The sequence below is a fragment of the Aythya ferina genome (genome assembly GCF_964211825.1).
Source record: "Aythya ferina genome assembly, chromosome: 23".
NCBI lineage: Eukaryota > Metazoa > Chordata > Aves > Anseriformes > Anatidae > Aythya > Aythya ferina.
This window is the reverse complement of record NC_140321.1, coordinates 1,556,959-1,581,684: the sequence shown is the minus strand read 5'-3', so window position 1 is coordinate 1,581,684 and position 24,726 is coordinate 1,556,959. Positions and strand designations below refer to the sequence as shown.

General features: G+C 48.6%; 1 protein-coding gene across 6 annotated transcripts in view; it reads right to left on the bottom strand.

Annotated features, from left to right (window-relative positions):
• ASIC2 (acid sensing ion channel subunit 2) overlaps positions 1–24,726 on the bottom strand; it is a 577,174-nt gene that overhangs the window by 5,231 nt on the left and 547,217 nt on the right. For 5 of the 6 annotated variants that reach the window (XM_084496116.1, XM_084496115.1, XM_084496118.1 and 2 more), the window contains exons 3-7: positions 17,948–18,075; positions 2,179–2,329; positions 1,667–1,723; positions 860–1,013; positions 18–109 (exon numbers count right to left, since the gene is read on the bottom strand). In XM_084496116.1, the coding sequence (XP_084352242.1) occupies positions 18–109; positions 860–1,013; positions 1,667–1,723; positions 2,179–2,329; positions 17,948–18,075 (582 nt within the window). The remainder of the gene's footprint in view (positions 1–17; positions 110–859; positions 1,014–1,666; positions 1,724–2,178; positions 2,330–17,947; positions 18,076–24,726) is intronic. The other variant, XM_084496120.1, reaches the window with a different exon arrangement.

Below are 24,726 nucleotides of genomic sequence, written 5' to 3'. Positions count from 1 at the left end.
ACCTGACACCTCCTTACCAAGTAAGGCTGCCACTTCATACGCTTTCTTCTGCTCAATTGTCTCATAGTTGAGTGCTTCAAAAAATATGTCCAACACAAGAATATTCTCTCTGTAGAAAGAGGACAACAGCACCAGCCCATCAGCCACCAGCAGCCTTGTGCACTTTGGGGTAAGAAAAAAAAAAAGGTCTTTGGTGCTCTATTCTCTCTGTTCTCATGGCTCTCCTTCTGGGGTTCTCAGAAACCCATAGACACTTGTCCATTGGACCTCTTGGAAACCAAGCCACAGGGCATCCTATGGCTCCCCTGGGAGCCACAGACCAAGCTGGAGGATTTCTCTCCCAAGATCTCTGCTCAGGATTTGATAACTGGATCTCACTTTAATGGTAACAGAAGAGTCAGAATGATGATTAATATGGAATAACTCTAGCTGCCTCCATAAAGTAATAACGTGCCCAGGGCTGGTAAGAGCAGTTGATGGCTGCCTGAGAACTACCACCTGAACATAGGCAGCGAGCAGACATATCTCAGAAAGAGTCAGCAAGTCTGGGCATCCCTGACAATATAAAAGGACTTTTTTTTTGGGGGGGGGAGTATGGGGTATGCTCATGGAGACAGGGCCAAGGAAGAAATACAGAGTTGTCCTGAAATACCTCTACTGAACTGAAAGCAACTTACATCTCATCTCTTCGAGGGTTTCACCCGAACCCTCCCTGGAGAACATCTGCCTATTTGGTTATGGAGGTATTGGCAAGGTCTAGTCTGGTCAGGAGCTGGTTTAAATGGCCATCAGGGCTTTACAGACACTTTCTGCCCTGTTTACTAAAGCAACTAAAAGATCTGTTTTCTGCAACACTCACGAGATATATTTTTCTGACTTGTTAAACTTCTTCTCCAGGTACTTGGCCGAAGTCTTGCTGGGGATCTTGACCATGGAGAGCTCTTTGTTGTACCTGGTCAGGTTACAGGGTGTCCTGCAGATGCAGTAATTGCTGTCCTTTTCAGCAAGCAAACCTGGAGAAGGTCACAGTTAGATCTCATGAAGTCAGGGACACACAGAAGATGTGGACCAGAGGCCATGCAGCCCAGAGAGGGGCCAAGCAGTCAGATCTCAAAAGAAAAAAGCTGCAAGAAATCCCAGTCCCGGTCATTTATCTCCCACTTTATTGCATGGCCATTTGTGGCAGCTTGAAGAGAGGCCCTTTGTGTTAGGCCACGTTCAGTTACCAGCATCTGCCTGGGGACAAGCAGTGGTTGTAGCTCTGCCTTTGCTGGTAAGATGCCAACCCTTTCTCCCATGCATCTGATCCTGCAAACAGCACTCAGCCCTGGGAGTCTACTAAATCCCAGTCCAGAATGGGTTCCTTCTTCCATCCCAAATCCAGACCCAGCCCTGGACCTGGACCCGGAGGTGCTCCCCTCCTACATCTCTTGGGGTGCCCATTATCCTGGAGGCTGCTGCCCTGATGGAGCCCCGCACCCATCACAGTACTAGAGGAAACTTTATCTAAAGGAGCACCCAGACCTCCCCAGCACTTTGGTTCTCATCGGAACCCATCACTGGGCCGCAGCTGCTCTAAACCACCCTGTCACAGGAGGAGGCAGGCCGCTGAAATCCCTCCAGCTTGGCACAGCCATGGCACCCAGGGATACCCACTGGTACTCACTGAGTGCAGGCTCTGCGCATTCCTTGTACTGCTCTGGGGTACAGAAGGGAGCATCACCTGCAGGGAAAGGACATGTGCATTGTCAGTGGGCATCAGCTACTGTTGCTTAAAGGGAGCTGGGGACTGCATGGGGACAGCAAGGAAACCACCCACTGCCTACCATTTGCAAAGGGAGCCAAGGCTGGTATGGGCAATGGAGGGATTGCAGCACCTGCCCCACCTCTGCCTGCTGTGGAGGCCTCTTCTTGAAAATTGAGGAAGGGGTCACTGGAAACTTCACCCAAGGGTGCTAACCCAGGGCTAAATAAGAGGAAATCAGGCCCATGCCCCTCTGCAACTTTCTGCCCCTATTTCAGAGTATTTTAGAAACAGTATTAACATCCTTTTCCCTTTAGGGCAAGGTATTCCTGGCTCTGTTAGTCCCAGGTCCCTTGTCACCTTCTCCAGCCAATTAACTCCTAGCAGTCCAGGCTTGGTAGTGGGAATGGTCCCTGCTCTCCCAGCACACTGACCTGGCATATGAACCATTTTGCAGTTGCAGTTTTCCACAATATACCGGGTCTCGCAGTCGATCCTGCAAGCCGTGATGCTGTAAACGGGAAAGAAGTCTAAGCCCATCTCTGATGAGCGACATTCACCCCACGGCGGAGGCAGGTACGTCAGCTGCAAGAGAGGGAGGAGTGAGGTGTCAGGGGGCGTGAGGACTGGCAGCAAGGACCAGGTGCAGCATAGAATCATAGAATCATAGAATATCCTGAGTTGGAAGGGACCCTTAAGGATCATCAAGTCCAACTCTTGACACCGCACAGGTCTACCCAAAAGTTCAGACCATGTGCCTAAGTTCACAGTCCAATCTCTTCTTAAATGCAGACAGGCTCGGTGCAGTGACCACTTCCCTGGGGAGCCTGTTCCAGTGTGCAACCACCCTCTCTGTGAAGAACCCCCTCCTGACGTCCAGCCTAAATTTCCCCTGCCTCAGCTTAACCCCGTTCCTGCGGGTCCTGTCACTGGTGTTAATGGAGAAAAGGTCTCCTGCCTCTCGACACCCCCTTACGAGGAAGTTGTAGACTGTGATGAGGTCTCCCCTCAGCCTCCTCTTCTCCAGGCTGAACAGGCCCAGTGACCTCAGCCGTTCCTTGTACGTCTTCCCCTCCAGGCCTTTCACCATCTTCGTAGCCCTCCTCTGGACACTCTCCAACAGTTTCATGTCCTTTTTATACTGTGGTGCCCAGAACTGCACACAGTACTCGAGGTGAGGCCGCACCAGCGCAGAGTAGAGCGGGACAATCACCTCCCTTGACCTACTAGCGATGCCGTGCTTGATGCACCCCAGGACACGGTTGGCCCTCCTGGCTGCCAGGGCACACTGCTGGCTCATATTCAACTTGCTGTCTACCACGACCCCCAGATCCCTCTCTTCTAGGCTGCTCTCCAGCGTCTCATCGCCCAGTCTGTACATGCAGCCAGGGTTTCCCCGTCCCAGGTGCAGGACCCGGCACTTGCTCTTATTGAACTTCATGCGGTTGGTGATCGCCCAGCTCTCCAATCTGTCCAGATCCCTCTGTAAGGCCTTTACGCCCTCATTTGAGTCCACAACTCCTCCAAGTTTGGTGTCATCAGCAAACTTGCTCAAAATACCCTCTATTCCTACATCCAGATCGTTTATAAAAATATTGAAAAGTACCGGCCCTAAAATGGAGCCTTGAGGGACCCCACTGGTGACCGCCCGCCAGCCTGACGCAGTCCCATTTACCATAACCCTTTGGGCCCTGCCCGTTAGCCAATTGCTCACCCATCGTATGATGTTTTTATTTAGCTGTATGGTGGACATATTGTCCAGTAGCATCCTAGGGGAAACCGTGTCAAAAGCCTTGCTGAAGTCCAAAAAAATCACATCAGCTGGTTTCCCTTGGTCCACCGTACGGGTGATCTTATCATAAAAGGAAATCAGGTTAGTTAGGCAGGACCTACCCTTCACAAACCCATGCTGGCTGGGACCAATGACTGCTTTGTCTCCCAGGTGCGCCTCAATAAGTCCGAGAACCAACTTCTCCATGATTTTACCAGGCACTGACGTGAGACTGACAGGCCTGTAATTGCTAGGGTCTTCTTTCTGACCCTTCTTGAAAATTGGCACAACATTTGCCAGCTTCCAGTCTACCGGGACCTCTCCAAATTCCCAGGATCGTTGAAACATAATTGAAAGAGGTTCCGCGATGACATCCGCCAGCTCTTTCAGCACCCGGGGATGAATCCCATCTGGACCCATGGACTTGTAGGGATCCAGGTGGAGTAGCAAATCCCGCACACGTTCAGGGTCAGTTGGGAGTTTGTCATCCCCACCGTCCCGGCCCTCCAGCTCAGGGCACCCTGGGTCCCAAAGCCCATCATCGGCATTGAAGACAGAGGCAAAGAAGGCGTTAAGCGTCTCTGCTTTGGCTACGTCATTGTCTGTGAGGAGACCTTCCCTATCAAGGAGCGGCCCTATGTATTCTTTAGTTCTCCTTTTTCCATTTACATATCTAAAAAAAACCTTTTTATTTTCTCTCACAGACACAGCCAGCTTCAACTCTAGCTGTGCTTTGGCCACTCGAACTTTCTCCCTACAAACACGAACAGCATCCCTGTATTCTTTCCATGACGCCTGGCCCTCCTTCCAGTAGCGAAACACTCTCTGTTTCCGCCTAATCTCCATTAGAATGTTCCCGGTCAGCCACGCCGGCCTCCTGCCCCGCCTGCCTGACTTGCGATATTTTGGAATTGCCTGATCTTGTGCTTCTAGGAGGCATCGCTTAAAGAGTGACCAGCACTGGTGGACATCGAGGCCTTCAAGAGCAGTTTCCCAGGGGACCTTGCTGACTAGTTCCCTGAGCAGCCTGAAGTCCACTTTCCCCATATCTAGGGATGAGGTTTTGGTGGCACTTTTCCTTCTGTCACCATAAATTTTGAACTCAACCACTTCATGGTCGCTATGACCGAGGCGGCCACCAATCACCACATCTCCCACCAGACCCTCTCTGTTTTCTAGCAACAGGTCTAGGAGGGCACCTTTCCTAGTTGGCTCCGTTAGCACCTGCACCAAGAAGTTATCATCTAGGTGCTTCATGAACCTCCTGGACTTGCTCGTGTCAGCCGTATGGCACTCCCAGTTAACGTCCGGCAAGTTGAAGTCCCCCATAAGGACAAGGGGAGTTAATCTCGAGGCCTCTCTTAGTTCTGTAAAGAATAATTTATCGGCGCTATCGTCCTGGCCAGGCGGTCTGTAATAGACTCCCACAACGACATCCCCTTTATTCGTTCGTCCCTTGATCCTTACCCAGAGGCTCTCAACTTTGCCATTGCCGACCTGAAGTTCCACACAGTCCAGCCCCTGCTTCACATACATCGCCACCCCACCACCTCGCCTATCCTGCCTGTCCCTCTTGAAGAGCCTGTAACCATCTATCGCAACACCCCAGTCACAGGACTCATCCCACCAGGTTTCGCTTATGCCGATGATGTCATAGTTGCGGGACTGGGCCAGGACTTCTAGCTCATCTATTTTATTCCTCATACTGCGTGCGTTTGTGTAAAAGCATTTCAAGTGCGTCTCCTTACACTCAGCACCTTGTGGATCTGACCAAAGGACCTCACTGGCACACAGCCCCTCTGATTCTAGCGTACCATCCCTTAGGTCTTCACCGGCGCGCCTGGTTTTAGCCCCTTCCCCCTTCGACTCTAGTTTAAAGCCCTATCTATCAGCCCTGCCAACTCCTGACCAAAGATCCTTACCCCTCTCCGAGAGAGGCGCATCCCATCCGGTGCCATCAGGCCCGGTGTAGCGTAGACCTTCCCATGATCAAAGAAACCGAAATTCTGCCGGTCACACCAGTCTCGAAGCCACGAGTTTATGTGAACAGTACGTCTTTCAGCTTCGATCCCCCCTATCAGAAGGACAGAGGCAAACACCACCTGCGCCCCTGATCCTCTAAGTAGTCGCCCCAAATCCCTAAAGTCTCTTTTGATCGCCTTCGGACTTCTCATTGCTACTTCGTCGCTACCAGCCTGAAAGACCAGTAGCGGGTAGTAGTCAGTGGGCCGTACCAGGCGCTTGACTTTCTTGGCAAAGTCTCTCACCCGAGCCCCAGGGAGGCAACAGACTTCTCTGCGGGTTGGGTCCAGTCGGCATATTGGTCCCTCTGTCCCTTTCAGGAGGGAGCCCCCCATAACAATAGCCCTTCTTTCTTTTTTGAAGGATGATGTGGCAATGCGACGTGTAGGTCGCATTGTCTTAGGCACCCCCTCCAACTGGGACGGGTGTTTGTCTACTTTGTCATTCAGATTGTCTTGTTCTAGTCCTTCATATCGATTATTTAAGGGTAGATGAGAAGGTGAGGTGGGCAGAGAGAGGGCTCGCCTACCACCCCAAATAGGCACCTGCCTCCATTCCCCCCCTTGATCTAGGTCTCCTCCCGCTGCCTGGCCGGAGGAGGGAACCTCCGTCTTCTGCGTAACAGGAGACGCCTGTGCCGTGGCAGTCTCGTGAGCCTGCCTCAGAGAGGGTAGAGCGCACCTCCACCAGTCAATTTCCCTCTCTGATTCCCTGATGCTCCTGAGCCTGTTCACCTCCTCCCGGAGCTCTGCTACCTGGCTGAGCAGTTCTTCAACCTGGGCACACCTCCCACAGGCATACCCACCACTGCTGTCGGAGACTGACAGAAGGCTGGGGCACACTCTGCAGCCCAGGACCTGGACGGCTGCGTGTTTCCCCGAGCCCTCCGTCTGAGTAGCCACACTGGCGACCGTGGCTGGAGATGCCGCACGAGATGCGGAGGCCACGGGTTTCTGCCTGGTCGATACCATGGTCAGGTTCTACGCAAGCAGGTTACAAGCACCGAAGGGAGAGGCAGCTGCAAAAGAGCGACGATGGGCCCCCCCGCTCGCCCTGCCCGCGCAAACTGCCGCGCAAACTGCCACGCCCTTCGACGTACCACGCCCTGTTTGCCCGTCCTGTTCGCCGCGCTCCCTAGGGGCAACTTTTAAACAGCCTGGGAGGGGGCGCTGCTGGCTCCGCCCTCGCCTCGTCAGCCTCCCTCGCGAGGACAGCCGGGTCCCGGCGGCTCCCCCGAGTGGCCTCGATGCCGGACAAAAATCCCTGCTCGCCTCAGTCCCCTGCTCCGCTGCAGAACACGTCTGCCCCGGAGCCGATCGCCTCAGCAAAATGATTCTATGATTCTATGATTCTCCTCCTCTTGCCAGAGAGTAACCCCCAGAGCACAATTTTAATGATGTTTTTAAGGAGAGGACCAAGGGGTGCTGCTGCAGGGAAAGGACACAGCATTACTTTTCCCAAGTGAGTGACAGGTTTTGGTGCATGGCATTTTTTTGCCCCACTCATAGGAAATAAGGGGACCGTGGTGTTTAGGAAGGCAGCTCAGCTCTCCCAGGCATGCATACAGCCTCCAGCCCTCCAGCCCAAGCCCCAGTACTCATACAAGTCAATTCCAATGCTGAGCTCCAAAAATGACCAGGGAGAGAATAATGCCTCATGGTTAATCCTGCATCCCAATCTTGGAAATGGCATTAAGCAATTGCCTGAAGCAGCTTCCTAAACCCATCCTTTCTCTCAGGGACTCTTTTTTGCCTTAAGCAAGCCCTTCTGCTGCAGAGCTTGCCTCCAGCCCAGCATCTCCTGTAGCAGAGCCACAGCAGGATGGTGAACAGGGGATGTGCAGCACCAAAGATTCTGCAAGAGCAGTTTTAAGGAGCACTTTGCAGTTTCTCTTGCACCAGGAGAAATCCTGCCCATGCAGGGACTGATGGGGAGGCTCTGCCCAGCAAATTGGCTTCAAATTTGGTAACAGCAAATTTGGGTCATTGGCACTGGTGTGTGACAGCTCCTGGTTCAGGCTTACTCTAAGCTTGTGGGGACAACACTGACAGTGCTGGTGATGTTAAGGAACAGATAAAGGTAACAGCAAGAGCCTGACAGAAGCAATGCTCTGGCATGAACAAACCTGTGTTTCTACTGTTCCCTTCTTCAGGCACATTTCTCATTGATACAAAATGCACCAGATGACAACCCTCAGACACAGTGGACCAGGCACTTGGGAGGCACACAGAAAGGACCAAACCCAGTTTAGCAACTAGCAACTCATAGGTACCAAAGCCATAAGGCGCCACCAAACCTCCATGCTCCCCACTGATAGAAGGCTCTGCTCAGAGCCATGCTGGGCTGCAGAGTTCTATGTCGCTGCAGCCTTGAGAAGAGGGACAAGTCATTCGTGCCTTCTTCCAAGTACCTGTGGAGCTAGATAAGCTGATCCAAGTAATCTGTTCTCCTGGCACCCCATGATAATGAGGACCTGTCTTCCTCTCCAGTGTTTGCACACCATCTAGCATGAAGTCCTGGCTTGTAACCCGGTCTGCTTAGTGCCAGTGCAATGTGAACCCTTATGCTGTAACCACTTTATTTAACACAAATGCAAAGATAAGAAAAGCAGAACCCCACAATCCACCACAGAAACCTTAATTGTGAGCCCAGAACATGCTGGAGGAAAAACAGCCACTCTGTGTCCTCTATGGACAGATCTACCTTGTTTGCCTTCTGTCTGCAGCTTGGCAGCCTTTCCCATTTCTCTTTATCTTTGCTAAATGCTCTGCAATACTTTTTTTTCTAGAAAGCAGAAAATAGCATTCCCCTAACCCCTCCTTCTTTGTGTTTTAAAGCAGCATCCAATTTGCTGTACTTTGCTCCAAACACAGAATGCTTTGTGCTGGCAAAGCACTTTGGCTGAACAGAAACATATGTTTAAAAATGTAGTAACATTAATCACATTCTAAAAAAAAATATGTAAACATATGGTAATGGACTACAAGCCCAGGACCTGGAGGCTAGGCTCTATGGTGCTTCTTTGGAGCGGTCTGTGTCTCTTCTGGAGATCTGGGGGAAAGAGAGGAGAAAAGAGATAACCCACAAAGTGGAGGCACATTTTAGATGTGGTTGGATCCTCAGAATCCTTCAGGCATGGGCCCGCGGTGATTACAACAATATTACCATGACGTGAACCATTTGGCACTCATGCTGTTGTCCAGGTATCCCCCTTGAGACCTCCTGTGAGAGCAGAGCTCCAGCTCTCCAAAGCACCTTCTTAAAAGATGTTAATTCTGTGCGCCAGCTTGCAATGCTGGGGTGCTGGTAAACCCCCCTGTGGCTTCAACGTACTAACCACTGAGTACTTGAAAACCTATAATGGACTCTAAATTGCAGCCAGGAAGAGAAAGATGAAGTGTTGTGAAGAACTCGTCTAGTGGCCAGTACAGTTTGGGGCATGAAATGTGGAAACTGGGGAAAAGGCCAGGCTTTGGAGAGGGAAATCCTGCCCTGTGGCCCTGGACAAGCTCTCAACTCAGCCAAGCCAAAGTAATTCCCTCTCTATGAACAAATTTGCCATGAACAGTTCCTATCCAGGAATCCAGAGGTGCTTTGCTCATTTCAGCTCTCTGCTGGCTACTGGTTCCAATCCTGTCTGTCTCTAACAGGCTGATGCAGGCTTTACAGGACTGACTGGAACTGCAGTCAAGGCAGCCCTGCAGCACATCCATCCTCTAGTTGAGCCACAGGTCCTAGCCATGATGAGATGGTAGTTCAAGGTCTGTCCTTCCATGAGACCGGGGGTAAACCCTGGAAAAGCTCAGTCCCTGCCTGCACAAGGGTGAAGGGCTCAGTGTGATGGTGAATTCCCAAGCAGAGAATTGTCAAATCCCTTCCCCCTACTCCTGCAAGCATTAACGCTGCTTCTCCAGTGCTGATGAAAAAAAAAAAATTGCAGCATCACCAATGGGCCTTGGAGTTCTCCAGATCCACCTAAATACACATTACCACTCAGGCTGCTTTAAAGAGCAAAAGCGGTGAGAGCTGCTCAGTGCAACATGAAGCGATCTCTGCACCCAGCGAGTCCCATCTAAGATGAAGACAATTTGCATATCACGTGCCAAGATGCAGCTGGTGAAGGCAAATTCCCATCTGTGGGGACCAGCTGAGGATCTGAGAAAAAGAAGCAGCTCCCAGTCACCTCAGCATCCTCCAAGAAACAGGGCTGCCTCTGAATTGGATGCTTTTGAAAGTCAGCAAAGCAACACCTTCGAACGAAAATATCAAGAGCGTCTCTGCGACAATAGCTAAGTACTGTTTGAAGGGAATCTTTTCTCATTTGCTTTACACTTGCAATATAATGGAGTAGCAGATGCCATCATTTAATCATCTGCAGTGGAGAAAGGGGCCCATATGTTGCACATTGAATGATAAAGGAGAATAAATAATCAGTCTCAGATGGAATCAGCTCTCTTCCAAGCACCACTACGCAAATCTTTTAATCCCTTTACATTTTATTCTGAATGTAGGTGATGGGATCAGAAAATGGTGGAGTCACCATCAGATACTTAGATCACACACTTTTTGCTCAGCCAGCACACACTTTTTGCTCAGCCAGCATCGGATTTGAGCTGTGGTGCTTATGAACCAGCACTGCCTCTGCAGGGGGAGAATGGGCAGAATGCTTAATTAAAACCTCTCTAACGCAGCAGCAGTAACAGTGTTAGGTCTTGTTTCATAGCTGGGAACACAAGCACTGACCATTCATGACCAGCTCTAGGACAGACCCCATACAGCAAAGCAAAGTTGATTTGCTTTTCCCTAAGGCATGGCTTTCCACAGGGATTTGTTGCTTTGCTCCCTATCCCCCACTCCCTGCACACACTTGCACACCCATGCAATTCTCTCCTCTCCAGCTCCCAAACACGCTGGAATCAGTGCAGCACATTTCCCCCACCATGTGCCGTCACACATTTAATGCCCACTGAGATTTTTGCTCTGCAATGCAAGTTAGACCCTTCCTCAAGCAAGTCAATGAACTCTTCTCTCTCTGAGGGACTCATCAAAGGCTATTACCTGGAGCTTCCATTGTAATTGCAGCTTCAGAGACTCACTGCTTCCCTTCTGCCCTGTAATTTATAATCAGAAGCAAACTCTCAACTCAGCAGCAGCCAGACATTGATGCAGGACCTTTCCAGAGGAGGAAGGCCCATCATTAGGTTCTGGGCTCTGCACTTAATGGGGAAGCTGCTGTGAAGGGGCTGTGCCTGGCAGGTTGCTCCCTCCAAGACGCTCCCAGTATCCTTCAGAGAGGAGAATGCACAGCCCCAGAGCCGTGCTTTGTCTTTGCAATAGTGCACCTTGCAGTGAAAGGCTTGAACCAAGGGGTCAAATTGCAGCCCACTGTGCGTTCCCTGCACCAGAGGGCAATGGAGTAAAATCCTGAGTTTCTCCCCACATTGTGACTTCTCCCTCTACAGGATGGTTCCATGTATGCTCCCATGAGCCCTGCAAGCCCTGGGGTTAATGCAAGACCTTGAGTCAATGCAATGGTGAACTTGCCTGCAAGAGCACCCCTCCTTGCGAGCCACCTTAACCTGCTCATTGATGCCATGGGTGTTTTCTTGGGGCTGCAACCTCATGTAAAGCCTTGGTATTCAAAGCACTTGGCCCTGGGGAACTGCCTGAGCAATGCATTTTGGCCATTTGACATCTGAATCTCCTGCCCATGAAGCTAAAGAGGCTGTCACATTGGACCAGGGAATCCAGCCTGCCTCGTGAGCCAGTGAGCAGGAGCACACAACAGCACAATCCCACAGACTGCAGTCGCACAGAAACAACTTAAGCAGGAGAGACGCTAACTGGATTTTATTTCTGCCCCCTGCACAGCGTGTGACCATGAGGACATCTCCTCCTCCTGAAGGAATTGCTTTCCCCTCTTCCAGACAATGCTAATTTTTGCCCCATGTGCAGTGCCCAGCGGGACCTGGCACTGGACTGGAAGAGGCTGCCTTGAGCAAGCTGAGCTGCTCCCTACCACCAAAGATGCATGACTTTCCTTGGAAGCTGGAGGGAAATGACAAAAAAAAAAAAAAAAAAGTAGGGTCAAAAGCAGCAGGGACAGTTTCTGCCCTCAGTTCTTGCTGGAGCGTAGCTCTATTCTATAATTGTACTCCAGTTATTCAAGGGATGCCTGCACATTGCCCGCCCTGGCACCGCAGTCTAATGCTGAAAGAAATTCAGCTTTAGCATCTAATTGAGGTCGACAAACTCGCATCCTCACACCATTCACTGTTGTTAATACTTAATTAATTAATTAAATGTTTTTTAAATGCTCTTCATTCCTGCTATTAGGAATTACAATAAGCAGTAATGAACTGGCAGGCACCAAAAGAAAAACGAACAAATTGACCTGTCTCCTTAAATGCATGATGGATCTGTTTGTCCAAAATGCAAAAAAATAAAGCTTAAAAAATAAAGCTTAAAAAATAAAGCTGCTCTCTGTGACAGAGTGGCTCTTGTATGATCGCCCATGACAGTGGCCATCCTTCCCATTTGGGCACAACCTCTCCCCAGTGCTCCCAGTGCTGCCCTTCATGTGCTGCTCTTCACTCTGGGCCTCCTGATGACTGCAAACATCTGTCTGCAGCTGTAGAGTGTTTTTTTAATTATTATTTTTATTTACCAATCTCTTATTTTTTCTGCATGTTTAGTTTTGTGCAACAGGAAAGATGTGGAAATGTGGCGGAGCTACTTCCAGCCCAGTTGGCAGCTGGGCTTGGTGAGAAATTCGGTTTTGAGGGTGCTCCGCATCGACACAGCTCAGCACCCACCTGATGCCACTGAGCTCCTGTCTGTGAGCAGCAAGGAAGGATGTCAAAAGCCCCTGCTGCCAACCTCTAGCTGAAGCTTATGGAATCTAGACAGGGTGTGTTTGCATTTGCTGCAAATGAAATAATAACCAGAAACCTACGTTCTTTAATGAGACATCAAATAGCATCAGCTTAATAGAATTTCAATCCCAGACAGCTTTGGCACTTGTAAAATGCTTAAAAAGCTCACTGTACACACAGCTTTCAGTTCTTGTCACTATCTCCCAGTTAATGATGCTGGAATTTCTCTATTTATTGTTTCCCTTTCTCCCTTCCCAGGAGGGGTGTGCTCTGTGCCATGCAGCTGTTTACCCATTTGCACCCAAAAAATGACTTGAGTAACAAGAGCTTAACCCTTCCAGCAGCTGGCAGGTCTCCCTCGGCAGTGCTCAGGGATCTGATACAGCCCATGGCTCCCCAAAGTGCTGGATTTGAGCTGTCACTGGGGAAAAAGTGCATTTAGGCATGCAGTGATTCTGGAGGCCCTCCAGGCCCCTGCTTCCTTGGGAATAATTTTGCAAATCAAACAGCAAGATCGAAACATCCTGTGGCCCTGCAGGAAGACCCTGCCAGGGAGGGCAGCCCATTCAGAGGCTCATCCCAAGTCTGGTCCCATATCCACTGCTGGGCTGCTCCCAGCATTTGCTGTGCTGCTGGCCTGCAGCTTGCTGTTGCCCCCGGCTGGATGAGCTGTGCCCTCTGCTCATGTCTTAAGCTGTGATTAACTTGGCCTCCACTCTCCTGGATACCTCCACAACCAGCAAAGTATTCCCCTGCATTCTGCTGGGCAACATTGGCTCTATTTGTTGGACTATGTTGGCCAAACTCCTATATAGGCACTACTCTGAGGGGGAGCCATGGTAGTTGGCCCTTATGAAGCTCTCCAGTCTTCAGAAGGTGGCTTTCCATCTTATAAAAGTATCTTTTTATCCATGAAGTAAGGCAAAGGCTTAACAGCAACACCCAGACCATTGCTTCATATGCATCCATGATATTGCTTTTTTCTCTTACTGACCTCCTTTCTAAAAGTGTCCTTTCCAATCTCCCCACATTCAGATGTATTGCTCCTCAATCTGATTCACTTCCACTGCTTGCTTCCACCCCTTTTCCTTTGTATTTTTTCACAAACAGGCTAATTCAGTCCAAATGTAGTTTTCCATGCACAACCACACCACTGTCCTACAAAAAAATAATTTCTGTCACTTCCTCAGATGTCCTTCAGCTTTGAATCTCCTGTGTGTTGAAATTTTTGCCACAGCTGGCCACTTCTGCCTGCTAGTCAGCTTCTTGTTGTTTAATTAATGTAGAGTCCAATGATAGACCGGAGGAAATCAACTGGGAGAGTGTGTGGGATCGAGGGAAACGGAAAGCAACCAGAGAGTGAATGTTTCCAGGAGGAGGTGTAAGACCGTAGGTAGAAGATGCTCTGAGTGAGTGTGAACAAACTTGGGAAACACTACTTAATTGCTCCTGAATTTCAAACCCAACTGCCTACACCCTGTTTGAAAATACGAGTGATCACTGCTAGACCCCGAGTCCCATTTTCCTGACTCTGTAATTACACTTCTTGATACTGCAGTTGTTCGTAGCTGATGCTCTCTATCCCATACAATTTTATGAGGGGATGAGTCTCCAAGGCATACTAGAGCCCTATAAAACAATATTGCTCTGTCTTCGAACCTGTCGCTTAATTGAAGCCTCTTAAATTTTTATTGCCAAGTTGGCAGAAATTGCCATTTTAGTGTGCTTTTCATCTTCTCTAACGTGCCATGCTGGTGGCGTAACAGGGAGCAGCTGAGCCGGGTAAGTAATGTTATCTGATCCCAGCACCTGTGGGCGATGCTGCAGTGCTCCTGAGCTGCAGCAAGGCCATAAAACACAGATGTGAAAACAGGATTAAAAGAAGCCAAATCCAGGAAGAATCTGTCTTTTGGAGGGGATCATCCCTCCACAAAAACGGATGCCAGCGTGGGTTGCAGTCTCCCCAAGGCCATGAGCAATGCAAGGTTCAGAGAAGCTTATGGCAGCAGCAGGCTCACCCAAAAGAAGTTGGGAAAGGGTAAAAATTGAGGAACATCCCTGCAAAGCCAGGAGCAGGGCATGTAGGGGCAGAGCCCTGTGCAGGGTGCTCCTGCCCTCCTTGGGACCAGCATGTGTGTGCCCGCAGCCAGCTCCCACAAAGCACTCGGGGTTTTGGCCATTCATGAGTAAAAAACCGTATTCATGAGACTCACCGATTGCCATGGAAACCACTCCCCTGTGCAGCCGAAGCATCTCTTGTGGCAAGATATGCGGCTGACTCTGCCCTGGCTCCTTCCCTCTCCTCTCCTCATGTAAAATCGTGTGAAAACCCCAGAAAACAGCAACCACGCTCTCACGTGTCTGTGTAAACTGTTCCAGCTCCCTTCACACTGTCACCCAGAGAGGTTTGACATCCTCCAGCAAAATACTTGTTTTAATTGCAGCCGTGCTGAGCCACCTCCAGCAGATCCTCAGATCACTTCGATCTGAGATTCTGGGCCACATGTCCACAGCAGAAAGCCAGCCTGGCCTATGTAACTGCACAAACACATTTTATGGAGAACTCCCCCCCTCACATTGCCTTTGCTTTCTTTGACACAGCAAACACAGTGGGTACACTTGCAAAGTCCTTGCTCGTGGTGCTACCTCAGTGCTTTCTCCTGACAGACACATCATACACGAGCACGATGTCGCTGCTGCATTAATGTTACCAAACTGGCAAACTGGCAAAAATTTCTTAAAAGTCACTTTTGCTGGAGGGACCAGGAGTCAGAGGGCTCAGCTACTGCTGAAGAAAAGCTGATTTTTATTTTATTTTATGCTTTTTCAGATTGACAGCTCATTTTCCAGTGACATTTAATGAGATCACGCGCCATCACGGGCACAGGATTTGCCTTCGACAAGGGGCTTTTGGAAAGCTCTCAGAATAAAGGTCCAGAATTTATCACCATGAGCCATTAACTCAGGCATAAATAAATTCTCTCCACCCCAAAGCCTTTCTCAAAGATGCTGCACAGCTCCCACCACCAAGACAAGACAAGTTTGCTCAATTCCATGCCTACTTTTTTGGCGCTGAGCATGGAAAAGTGCTTATAACTAGCCGAGCCTCCTCAGAGCTGGGAGAGGCAAAACAACCTGCTCTTTTGCTGCCCATTTCTATCCCTCTCCAGCTGGAGAATCATTTAATTTGTGCTTCGTGGTAGTATAAAACACATGGTTTAGGACTGCAATAACTGGCTGGGTGATGTTTACAGGGTGCGGTGCGGTAAACATCACTCCTCTGGGTGATATTTACGGGGTTTTCCTCCTTTTGCCCTGACTTATTGAAGGACAGCATGTGCGTGCCCATAGTGAAAAAGATGTAGTGTTAAAAAAAAGACTAAATCAGGACCTGAATCAAAGATGTGTGTTTGGGGTGGGAGAAACTGGGTGATGCCTGGCTGGTCCCTGCAGGGTAATTAAATGAGACAGTGGCATGCATATGCTGTAACAGTTGTAATTAGGTTAAAAAAAGACCTTATCATGTCTCAAGGGTGATGGCTTTGCAACCCGTGACATAATTTTAAAGCTGTTACAGAACTGCTGCAACCAAACAGAAATGTGCCGTGCCCTCTCCCAGCACTGAAACTCAGGCAAAACCTGTGGAAGAGGGGACAGGCATAAGCATAGTCCCCTAAAATCTGTTTTTCTTGTCGTATTCTGTATCTTCGCCCCTAGAAGGATGGATGTGGGGAAGGAGGTGTGGTTTTGTGTTTGTTTTTTTTTTTTCCCTTTCTCTGAGCTGCTTATCTTCTTAATAGGTTCTTTTGCATTAGCTTTTAAAAATGGAAATAATGAAATAATAAAGGTTGGCGATATGAAATGAATCACAAAGAATGCAGCTCCACACTGAATCTGCCAACAGAGGCTTGGGGCTTGAGGCTGACCCCATGCCACTGCCCTGGTGCTGGAGTCCCCAGACTGCATTGTGAGATGCCCAGGCACAGGAGGGGATGGATACAGCACACGAAGCCCAGCAGTTCTGGTGCTAATTAATCAGCTTTCCATCCTTGTAGATTCCTTATCTTTCTGTATGTCCTGTACAAGTAATGCCAAATGCTGCCGGGTCCTCTAGGGCTTGCAGGAAGCAGCTGCTAATAGAGATGAGTTTGCTGAGGACACGTGGAAGGCTTAATGTCAAGAGAATGGGATGAAAGGTGCCCATGATGGGTTTCCAAGGCTCTTTCCTCCAGCAGCTGCTGCACCCAGCTCCATCACATCCTCCAGCAAGGTCTGCCGAGGCCATAGAGCATCTTGAGAGGATGGGTCTGGGGAGGCTGAGCATGCACAAGGACAGGGCTAAGCCAGCCAATGGCATGCTGATGGGACAGGAGCTGCTTTGGGCTCCAGCAGCTGCTGCCTCACCCCCTTGAAGATCCCTTTGCCTTTACTATTATCAAGGTATTAGGCTCCAATTGAGTGCTCCGCTCCAAACAACTGCTAATAAAGCTGATCATTTTCTCCAGCCCACCAGACTTCCCACAAGACACAAACTGACAACAACAAAACATTTCTCCTCCTTAATTGAGAAGTCTTCACCTGGTGCTCAGCCACCGGGAACCCACACCCTTCATTATCTCCAGGATAAGCATGCACAAGTGTGCTGTAATGAAGGGGAGAGGCTCTGCATCCAGCCTCACTGAAATGCAGCACCTTCAGCTGTGTTTTGGTACCTGTGGCCACGGAGAGATGCCTTGACCTAAAGATATATTTGGTGGTGACTTCGTCGAGTTGCTCTGAGCTGAAGTTCTACATTTTTGATTCCTGTGGAGGTTTAATCTAAGCAAATCCTCCATCAGCTCTTGTTCACTTTCCTCAGTTCGATTCATTTTCCATTTGAAGGTGGATGTAAGAACAGTGAGGAAAATGAGGGAAGCAATGAAGCAGGAAGGCTAAGAGTGAAAACACTGGGGACAAACTGGGGAAAAACTATTCTGCTGGCCTGCTTTCCAAATGCCTAACCAGGATTTGGGGCTAATGATGCCACATCATACTGCATCCATCTGCACTGCGATGATGTGCCACTGTTGGGACTCAGGGAGGGTGAGGCACCCCAGGCCCTGAGCTTCCCGCCACCAGTTATAATAAGTGACAGGAACATTTCTGTGTTACCTGAAAGGATTCACAATACTCTGCCACATAAAATCCTCTCTTGTGAGTGTGAGAGCCTTTTGGCAAAAGACATCTTTTCTCAGCAGGTTCGATAGTACCCAACATGTTTAGCAACTGCCATGGGTGAACCATAACCATGAAAAAAATGAGCCAGGGAAATGACCAAAGCTGAAATCCTTTTTGTGGCCAAAGCTATGGGAATTGTGGGTAATGCATGGAAAGTAATGCTGAAAAAATTGTCCTCTCTCCAACCAATTTGAAGTAAGGAGTAAAAATGGCTCTTAACCATGAAAACACCTCTCCATGGGCATCAGCACATAGATGAAAACCCTCTTATGGACCCATTGGAGGGACCTTGGTTTGTAAATGAAAGCTGGGACTTACCCTTTGCTCCTGGGTGGCCACAAAGGTCTGGAAGCCAGGGGCCACCCCGAACCCGAGCTCCTGGACAAACGGTGGCTCAGACTGGCTGTGGATCTGAACCTTGACTCCAGCCTCAAATGTCGTCTCCTCTGAAAGAAGAAGGCAGGAGGTTAAGCGGGATGGGGTGGGTGGGATGGTGTCCACTGGGAAGTTATATCTGGGAAATCTGCTCAAAAGCAAGAGGTAAGCAGCGGGGAGTGCTCCACCTGGCTGATCAGGTTTCTGAGCATGGAGGAGGGAAACCCAGCACCAAGAGATGCAGCACAGCTCGCTGCTGCAGCCACCATGGCTTTTCCCCATTGGGACCAAGAGCATCTGCTGGCTCCTGGTCCTCACACTGCTGCCCCTCCCAGGGGCTTGTCTGCCCCAGATCTCAGAGATCTGTGATTTCTCCAGCCTGATCCATACTCTCTAGAGAAAACAGGAGGCTACATCTACTTTCTCGATGATATTTAGTTTAAAAAAAAATGCATTCCCATGCACTTAACTTACAGATATAAACTTCTCCTTCCTTCAGAGTTCTTTCTAATGTCTGTAAGGTCTCTGTAACCAAAAGCAGGGGTGCACCCACCTCTGCTGCCCTGCAGTCTCATCTCCGGCACTGACACAGCCCGAGGCCACCTAGGGCATAACATGGGCAATCAAGTAATGAAGAAAGTTTAAAATCCAAAGCTGCCCATGGCTTCAGCTACTGAAATTGCTTCAAGATGGACAAAGATACTTTGCAGCTCATGGGCTCAAACAAATCACCCAGTTAGGGGCTTCCTCACTTTGGCTGATGTGATGTTCCGCATCTTGAGACTCCCTTCCACTAAAACCAACTCAAAAGAGACTTTCTGAAGCTGAATTAATGGGATGCAAACCAGACCTGAGTGTGATATATGAGGACTTGGGCTTCTCTATCACCCAGGCATCTTCATGCAAAAGGGGTGCATAACATTTCTTTCTTCAGCTTTGCTGCCACAGTCTCACATCCAAACAAACTAAAGGGAGCACATGGGATTAAAGGGTAGGGGGCTCATTTGCAAAGGAAGTTGTTAACTATGCATAGTATGGCCTCAAAACATAGCTACCCACTAATATCAATCTATGCTTAGGGGCAGCAAAATACTACCTAAAGAACTTCTGTATAAAGATGAGTCACTCTTTATTTATTTTTTTTTCTTGTTATTCCTTGGTATTTTTATAGAATTTTATTATGCATTTCAAATTTTAGCAGCACTGTATTCAATCCAAAACACTGGCAGAAACCCAACACCAAGGAACGACAGCCACAGAACTGTTGCCCCAGGGCTGTACAAAGATGTGCAGAAGACACCAGGCCATGAGATGACATGGGCACAGGGGAAGCACAGGGGAAGAAAAAAGTGGTAGCAGATAGCACGAAGCTCCCAAATCTCAGGACCCCACTGCTTAAAAGGAGGCAACTCTGCTGACTCATCAGGCAGTGAAGGAATCAGCTTTCCTCTCAAATGAGGATTTTCTTGGATCCTGCTCACTCGGTACCTCCCAAGGCAAACAAAGCCAGAGACTGCACTGGTGGGAATGGGCTTTGACATGGATTTGTCAGGATTGAGAGAGCACTCACAGTGCACAGATCTACCTCTTTGATAGCTAACCATTCTTCCAGGTGTAACACTCAGCAGCATAAAGCCATAGCCAAACAGATCAAGTGTTGGTCCAAGAAGGCTGGAGACCTCCGGAGACCCCCGAGCAGATGCACAGTCCTCCCCTTCATCCCCTCCTGTGCTATCAAACCCTCCCCCCTCCAAACACAAACCAAACCACATGTTTCATTCAGTTTTTGGGAGCAAACAACATTAAAAATGCTCCACTGTGCCACTGAGGCTGCTTTACACAGTGGCTACTTGAAGCTTCATGCTCTGTGCCCACAGTGACGTGTCCTGCGGTTGCTGGCACTTTGTCCTTTACATACTGAGCAGCTGGAGCAGGCTATTTAATATTTAACCTTTTAAAGCTCTGTTTTCCTACCTCCGAAAGAATTTAGAGATAAATAGGACTTATGAAAACTGTTTCCTCCCCAAGCGTCACGTACTTCTAAATCCCTGGGGTCCAGAGCTCAGCTCCAAGCACTTGGGGTCAGACATTTAACCAGGCAGAGAGGTTTTGATTTGCAACCCGCACTCTTAAGTACATGCTCCCATTGATTGATGCCTCTGGCACTCCCTAATCCATGTGCCCAGAGCATTGGTTCTGCAACATTCTGTACAAAGTAATCACGTATTTTTTCCTTATTGAGGCAAAAGTGTTTTTGGTAGCCAAACAGTGTTACGATTCGGGCATGGTAGTGTTGCTACTGAATGTCGTGGCACGTGGTGGATGTGCAGGCTGTACGTATTTCCTCTAAATCCCAAGTTAGTGGGACAACGGCAGAGAAAGTGAAATTTTTTAGGGTTTTCCCTGCACAGAAGTGTCCTGGAACAAGGTTAGCATTGACCACCCTTGCTCCTGGCTTCCACTTTTGCTCAAAACCCAGTGACCATGACCTGAACTGACCCCTGCCATGCTCCTATGATGGGGGTTATTGCAAACAACACAGCCCCATTACTGGGACCCACCACAACAAAAACCTGGCGTAAATTGCCATTGCTGTTCTTGGCCATAATTTGGCTCCTCTCCCTCCGTGAGCCATAGGATGGATGTTGGCATGACTGAACTCTCTATCTGCTCAAGGGGTCCCTCAACCCCCCATTGAGGGTCTCATCCCCACCAACACCTCCTCAGCGAGGGCTCCCCAAATGCTCCAGTGCTGGGCGTGAAGCCAGCATTCCCACAAAGCCTTTGGAAATGCTGAGCGTCCCCATCCAACCTCACTGCTGCTGAGGCGAACGCATGCCAGAACCGTGCATTTTGAACCCTTTTCTAGCACCCACCTCCTGCTCCTCCAACTTAATGCCTCATCCCGTTATTTCCACGGGACACCCACTCGTGCCGACCCCACCCAGCTCCATCATTTTGCTGGGTGTTGATCCTTTTCCAACACTTCTGAGGTGATACCATATGCTTCCTTCACTAATTTTCACTAACTTGTTGGGCAACGGGAACTGTTTTGTTGAAACACTTTGGTCCGAAATTAATCTGCCCATTTCTGCACCTGCCTCACATTTCCCTGGGTCTGCCTTGACTTAATTCCATGGATTTCCCCAAGTGTTGTGCACTGCTCTGTCTTTCTCTGTGGGTAAACCACTCTGCATTCAGAAACATAAGCAAGCAAACAAGATACAGTCTGCAAATATCTTTAAGAAACTAAAAAGTGACAGACTTTGCAATTTTACATGGAAAACCCTGGCTTGCAACCATTGTAATCATGCACAAGGAGGAGAATGGATTTTCTACATCGTAGAAGGAACTCTGGTATTAAAACACACAGTTATTAATTTTCATAAATGATAATAACAAGAAGAGCAAAATAAACAGCATTTTTAGAAAGGCTGCCAAAAGCAAGGGAGCATTCTTTGTTTCTTTCTGCAAGAAACATGTAAGGATCAAACTATAAACACAAAACCAGCTTTGAAAAACTGCCACTTCTAATAAAAATTCCTTTTCTACAAAATAGCTGTTTTCCACTAAGAAAGAAAAATTAAAAGCCCAACTGTACAAAAGCCTTTATATAAAATAGCATCCTTTAATAGAAAATAGCATCCTGTTGCATGTCTTCCTCCAGTGGTACCTCCTGGAGGCATGGGGCTGAGTGCCAGGCCAGGCTGTTGCTGTTGTTTCTTTAAGCCTATTTCTTGCAGACGTCCATCAAGGAAGACAAAGTAACCCTGAAAACCCCTTGACTGGCTCAGATGCCAGAAAAACTTCAAAAATAAATTCAATGCAATTGGGGTTTGGTTTGTACCTTATGTTTTTTAGACTAATTTTGTAATTTTGGGAAGCGCAACCCCATACCTTCATTCAATCTCCAATCCCTATTTTCAGAGACCAGAAGTTATAAATTAGTTTTTCAGAGCAGCCTACATTAGGAATGGAGTAAAGCATCCTTAATGATTGCATTTCTGAAGACGTTAATATATATTACTGTATACAGCACGGTGTTTCCAAACAAATCCTAAGCTGCTCTTTTTGCTGAAGGATTACTGTAGTGTTAATTAAATTGGGGATTAATTCAGCATGTGCTTCAAGCTGGCTGCAGAGTATTGTATGTTGCAGATTGCACAGCTTTCTATTCCTGGCACAGTCTTCCCAGGATTTCATCAGGACTTTCTGCTCAGAGCACCGCTTGAAAACCTCAATAAAACTCCAGCTGACTGCAGGCTTGGGTGCAGGCTGCAAAGTTCTTCTCCTTGAACATTCAAGGAGCTGCAATTAAAATAAGAAATGCTGCCAAAGGCATGGAGCTCCCCTTCTTCCCCTGCCTTATTATGTCCAAACCAATCCATTTTTCCCTGGCAATTAATATCTGAAACTGGGCTCAACACTAATTTCTGGGAACTGAAGATGCTCACAGCCCAAGTCCTGAGTCGTTTATAGATGGAGCAGTCACTGGCAGTGCTGCGGAAGCCACTCCTGCTCGGAGGAAAACAAAGCAGATCCCACCTGCCTCAATCTGGTACATGGTTTCTCAGCTGGTTCATGCCATGGCTCTACTAGAAGGTGGCCTGGAGGTTTAATTTGGATAATAAGCCTTCTTCTGTGCTGAGCAGAAGTAACTGCAGAGCTAGGAGGCTTGGGTTCTCCTCAGACACTCCTCGTTCTTTGCTTCAGTTTTTCCCCATCTGTAAAACGGGTTCAATGTTGCTATTGAAGGTGGTGGGCTGGAAGATTCCACAGTGCCTCTTCTACACTCTGTAATCTCAGGCAAATGCATAATATTCTCACGTTTTTCCTAGACAAATATTTATGGATAAAAACAAAAGAAAAAACAAAAGCCATGGAAAGATACCTATAGGAAAGCTGTACTCATGAAGCTAACAGGAAAAAAATATGCAATTATATAGAAACCCATTTAACTACAGTGAAACCAGTTCCAATCCCCTGTGAGTGCTCTCCTTTCTGTGGAAGTGTTGTGTTTTGCTGCAGTTAAAGTTGCTTGGTAACAGGATTAAGTGAAGCTGAAATAAGAATATTTGCATCAGGTTCAGGGGGGGATGATAACATCCGCTTGACAGGCAATTGAGTTGACACAACTTTCCCACTAAAAACAATCTCTAACAATTTGTCCTGTGTATTTTACTATTCTGGGCTCTGCTTTGGCTGCTGTCTTGGGAGAAATCAGGGACAAGGAGTTTCCACAAGGATGAAAATGAGATGTCTGACACCAGCTCTGGCAGCTGCTGAGAACAAACCCCGCATCCTGCTCGGAAGTAGGGTCCCAGTGGGGCTGGGGCTGCGCAGGGCATGCACAATCCCATCCCTCCCTTAAATGCTCACCTGTATTTAAGAGGGACAGAGGAAATTTGCAGGAGCGGCACAAGATGCTATGTGAGGGTGGCAGGCAGCTTCCCTCTACAAACCATTCCCCCAGCTGGGAAATCAGACCTTGCTGCTCTGAGGCTCTCCTGAGAACCTGCAGCAGGGACCTCGCCTTCTCCTCTGTGCTGGGGGCTGCACACTGAGATAGTCTTCTTGAATTATGTGTGCTGGGATGAGCTGTGGGGAGAAGAAGCATTTCCCAATGGAAATTTCCCTGCCTTCCTCTCATGGAGATAGGAAGTGATCTCAGATCCCTCAGACCTTGCACAGGAAGTGGAGCAGAGCTGGACGACCCAGGTAGACATGGCTCAGCACATCACTGATGATCTGAACGCTACTGGAAGCTTTGATGGAGACAGAGAGCATGAGAAGAACGGCACAGAAGCACCGTGCAACACGCTTCACTATGGCAAGTCAGCAGCGCTTTGTGCAGGAGGTTAAAAACCTATTCTGGGAAAAGGAAACCAAAAGCTCTACACCTGAAAGAGCTACCAGCATGAAAAGCTGACAGCTTGCACTGAAGGCAAGCGAGACAGCAGTATTAGCTGCAGAGCTGAATCAGTCCTTTCTTTTTATCTCTTGGGATACAGATGGGATATTTCAGTTATCAGATATAAAGCATTTCTCCTTTTTCTCCTTTTTTTTTTTTTTTGGTGAAAGAATATGTTCAAAAAATTCATCTCTTTGCTTTTTAAAATCTCTTGGGGCTGCGACAGGGGCATGGAGGGCTCACAGTTCTCGATGGCTTTGCAAAAGGGCCAGGAGAGTCACTGCAATCCAGCCAAACAGCACTACAAGATGACACCTCTTGTTTGTTGTTTCTCTTTGTTTCAATGAGAAACAGTTAAGGCATTTGCACAAAGAGAAGCAAAAATAACAGGCAGGAGAGAAAAGAAGAAAGGAAAGAGCTTTCTGCCCATGAAGCCTGCAAGAGGGCTGGCTCTGCACCTTGCATCCAGGCATGGCACTGGCAGTGAGCAGACTCCTTCAGCAGGCACTGCAGTGGGGTTTGATCACTGCCTGATTCCTACAGTGCAAACCAGGATAGGAATGTGTGCAGGCTATACACCCCAAAACACAAACTAGCGCTCCAGGGTACAAGGCAATGCTCTACCTAGCTGGCATCCAAAGCTTTCCTACCAGCAATTTGTCACTTAACCCCCTGCCAAACATTTCTTCGGGTGTCTTCTACTTCATTTTCTGGCCATGGTGCTGGCAGAGGCAGGACATGGCACCTCTGGGACTCCGGTCTCATCGACCTCCCCCACTGCTTGGAGGCGAGCCTGCAGCTGAGGCTGATC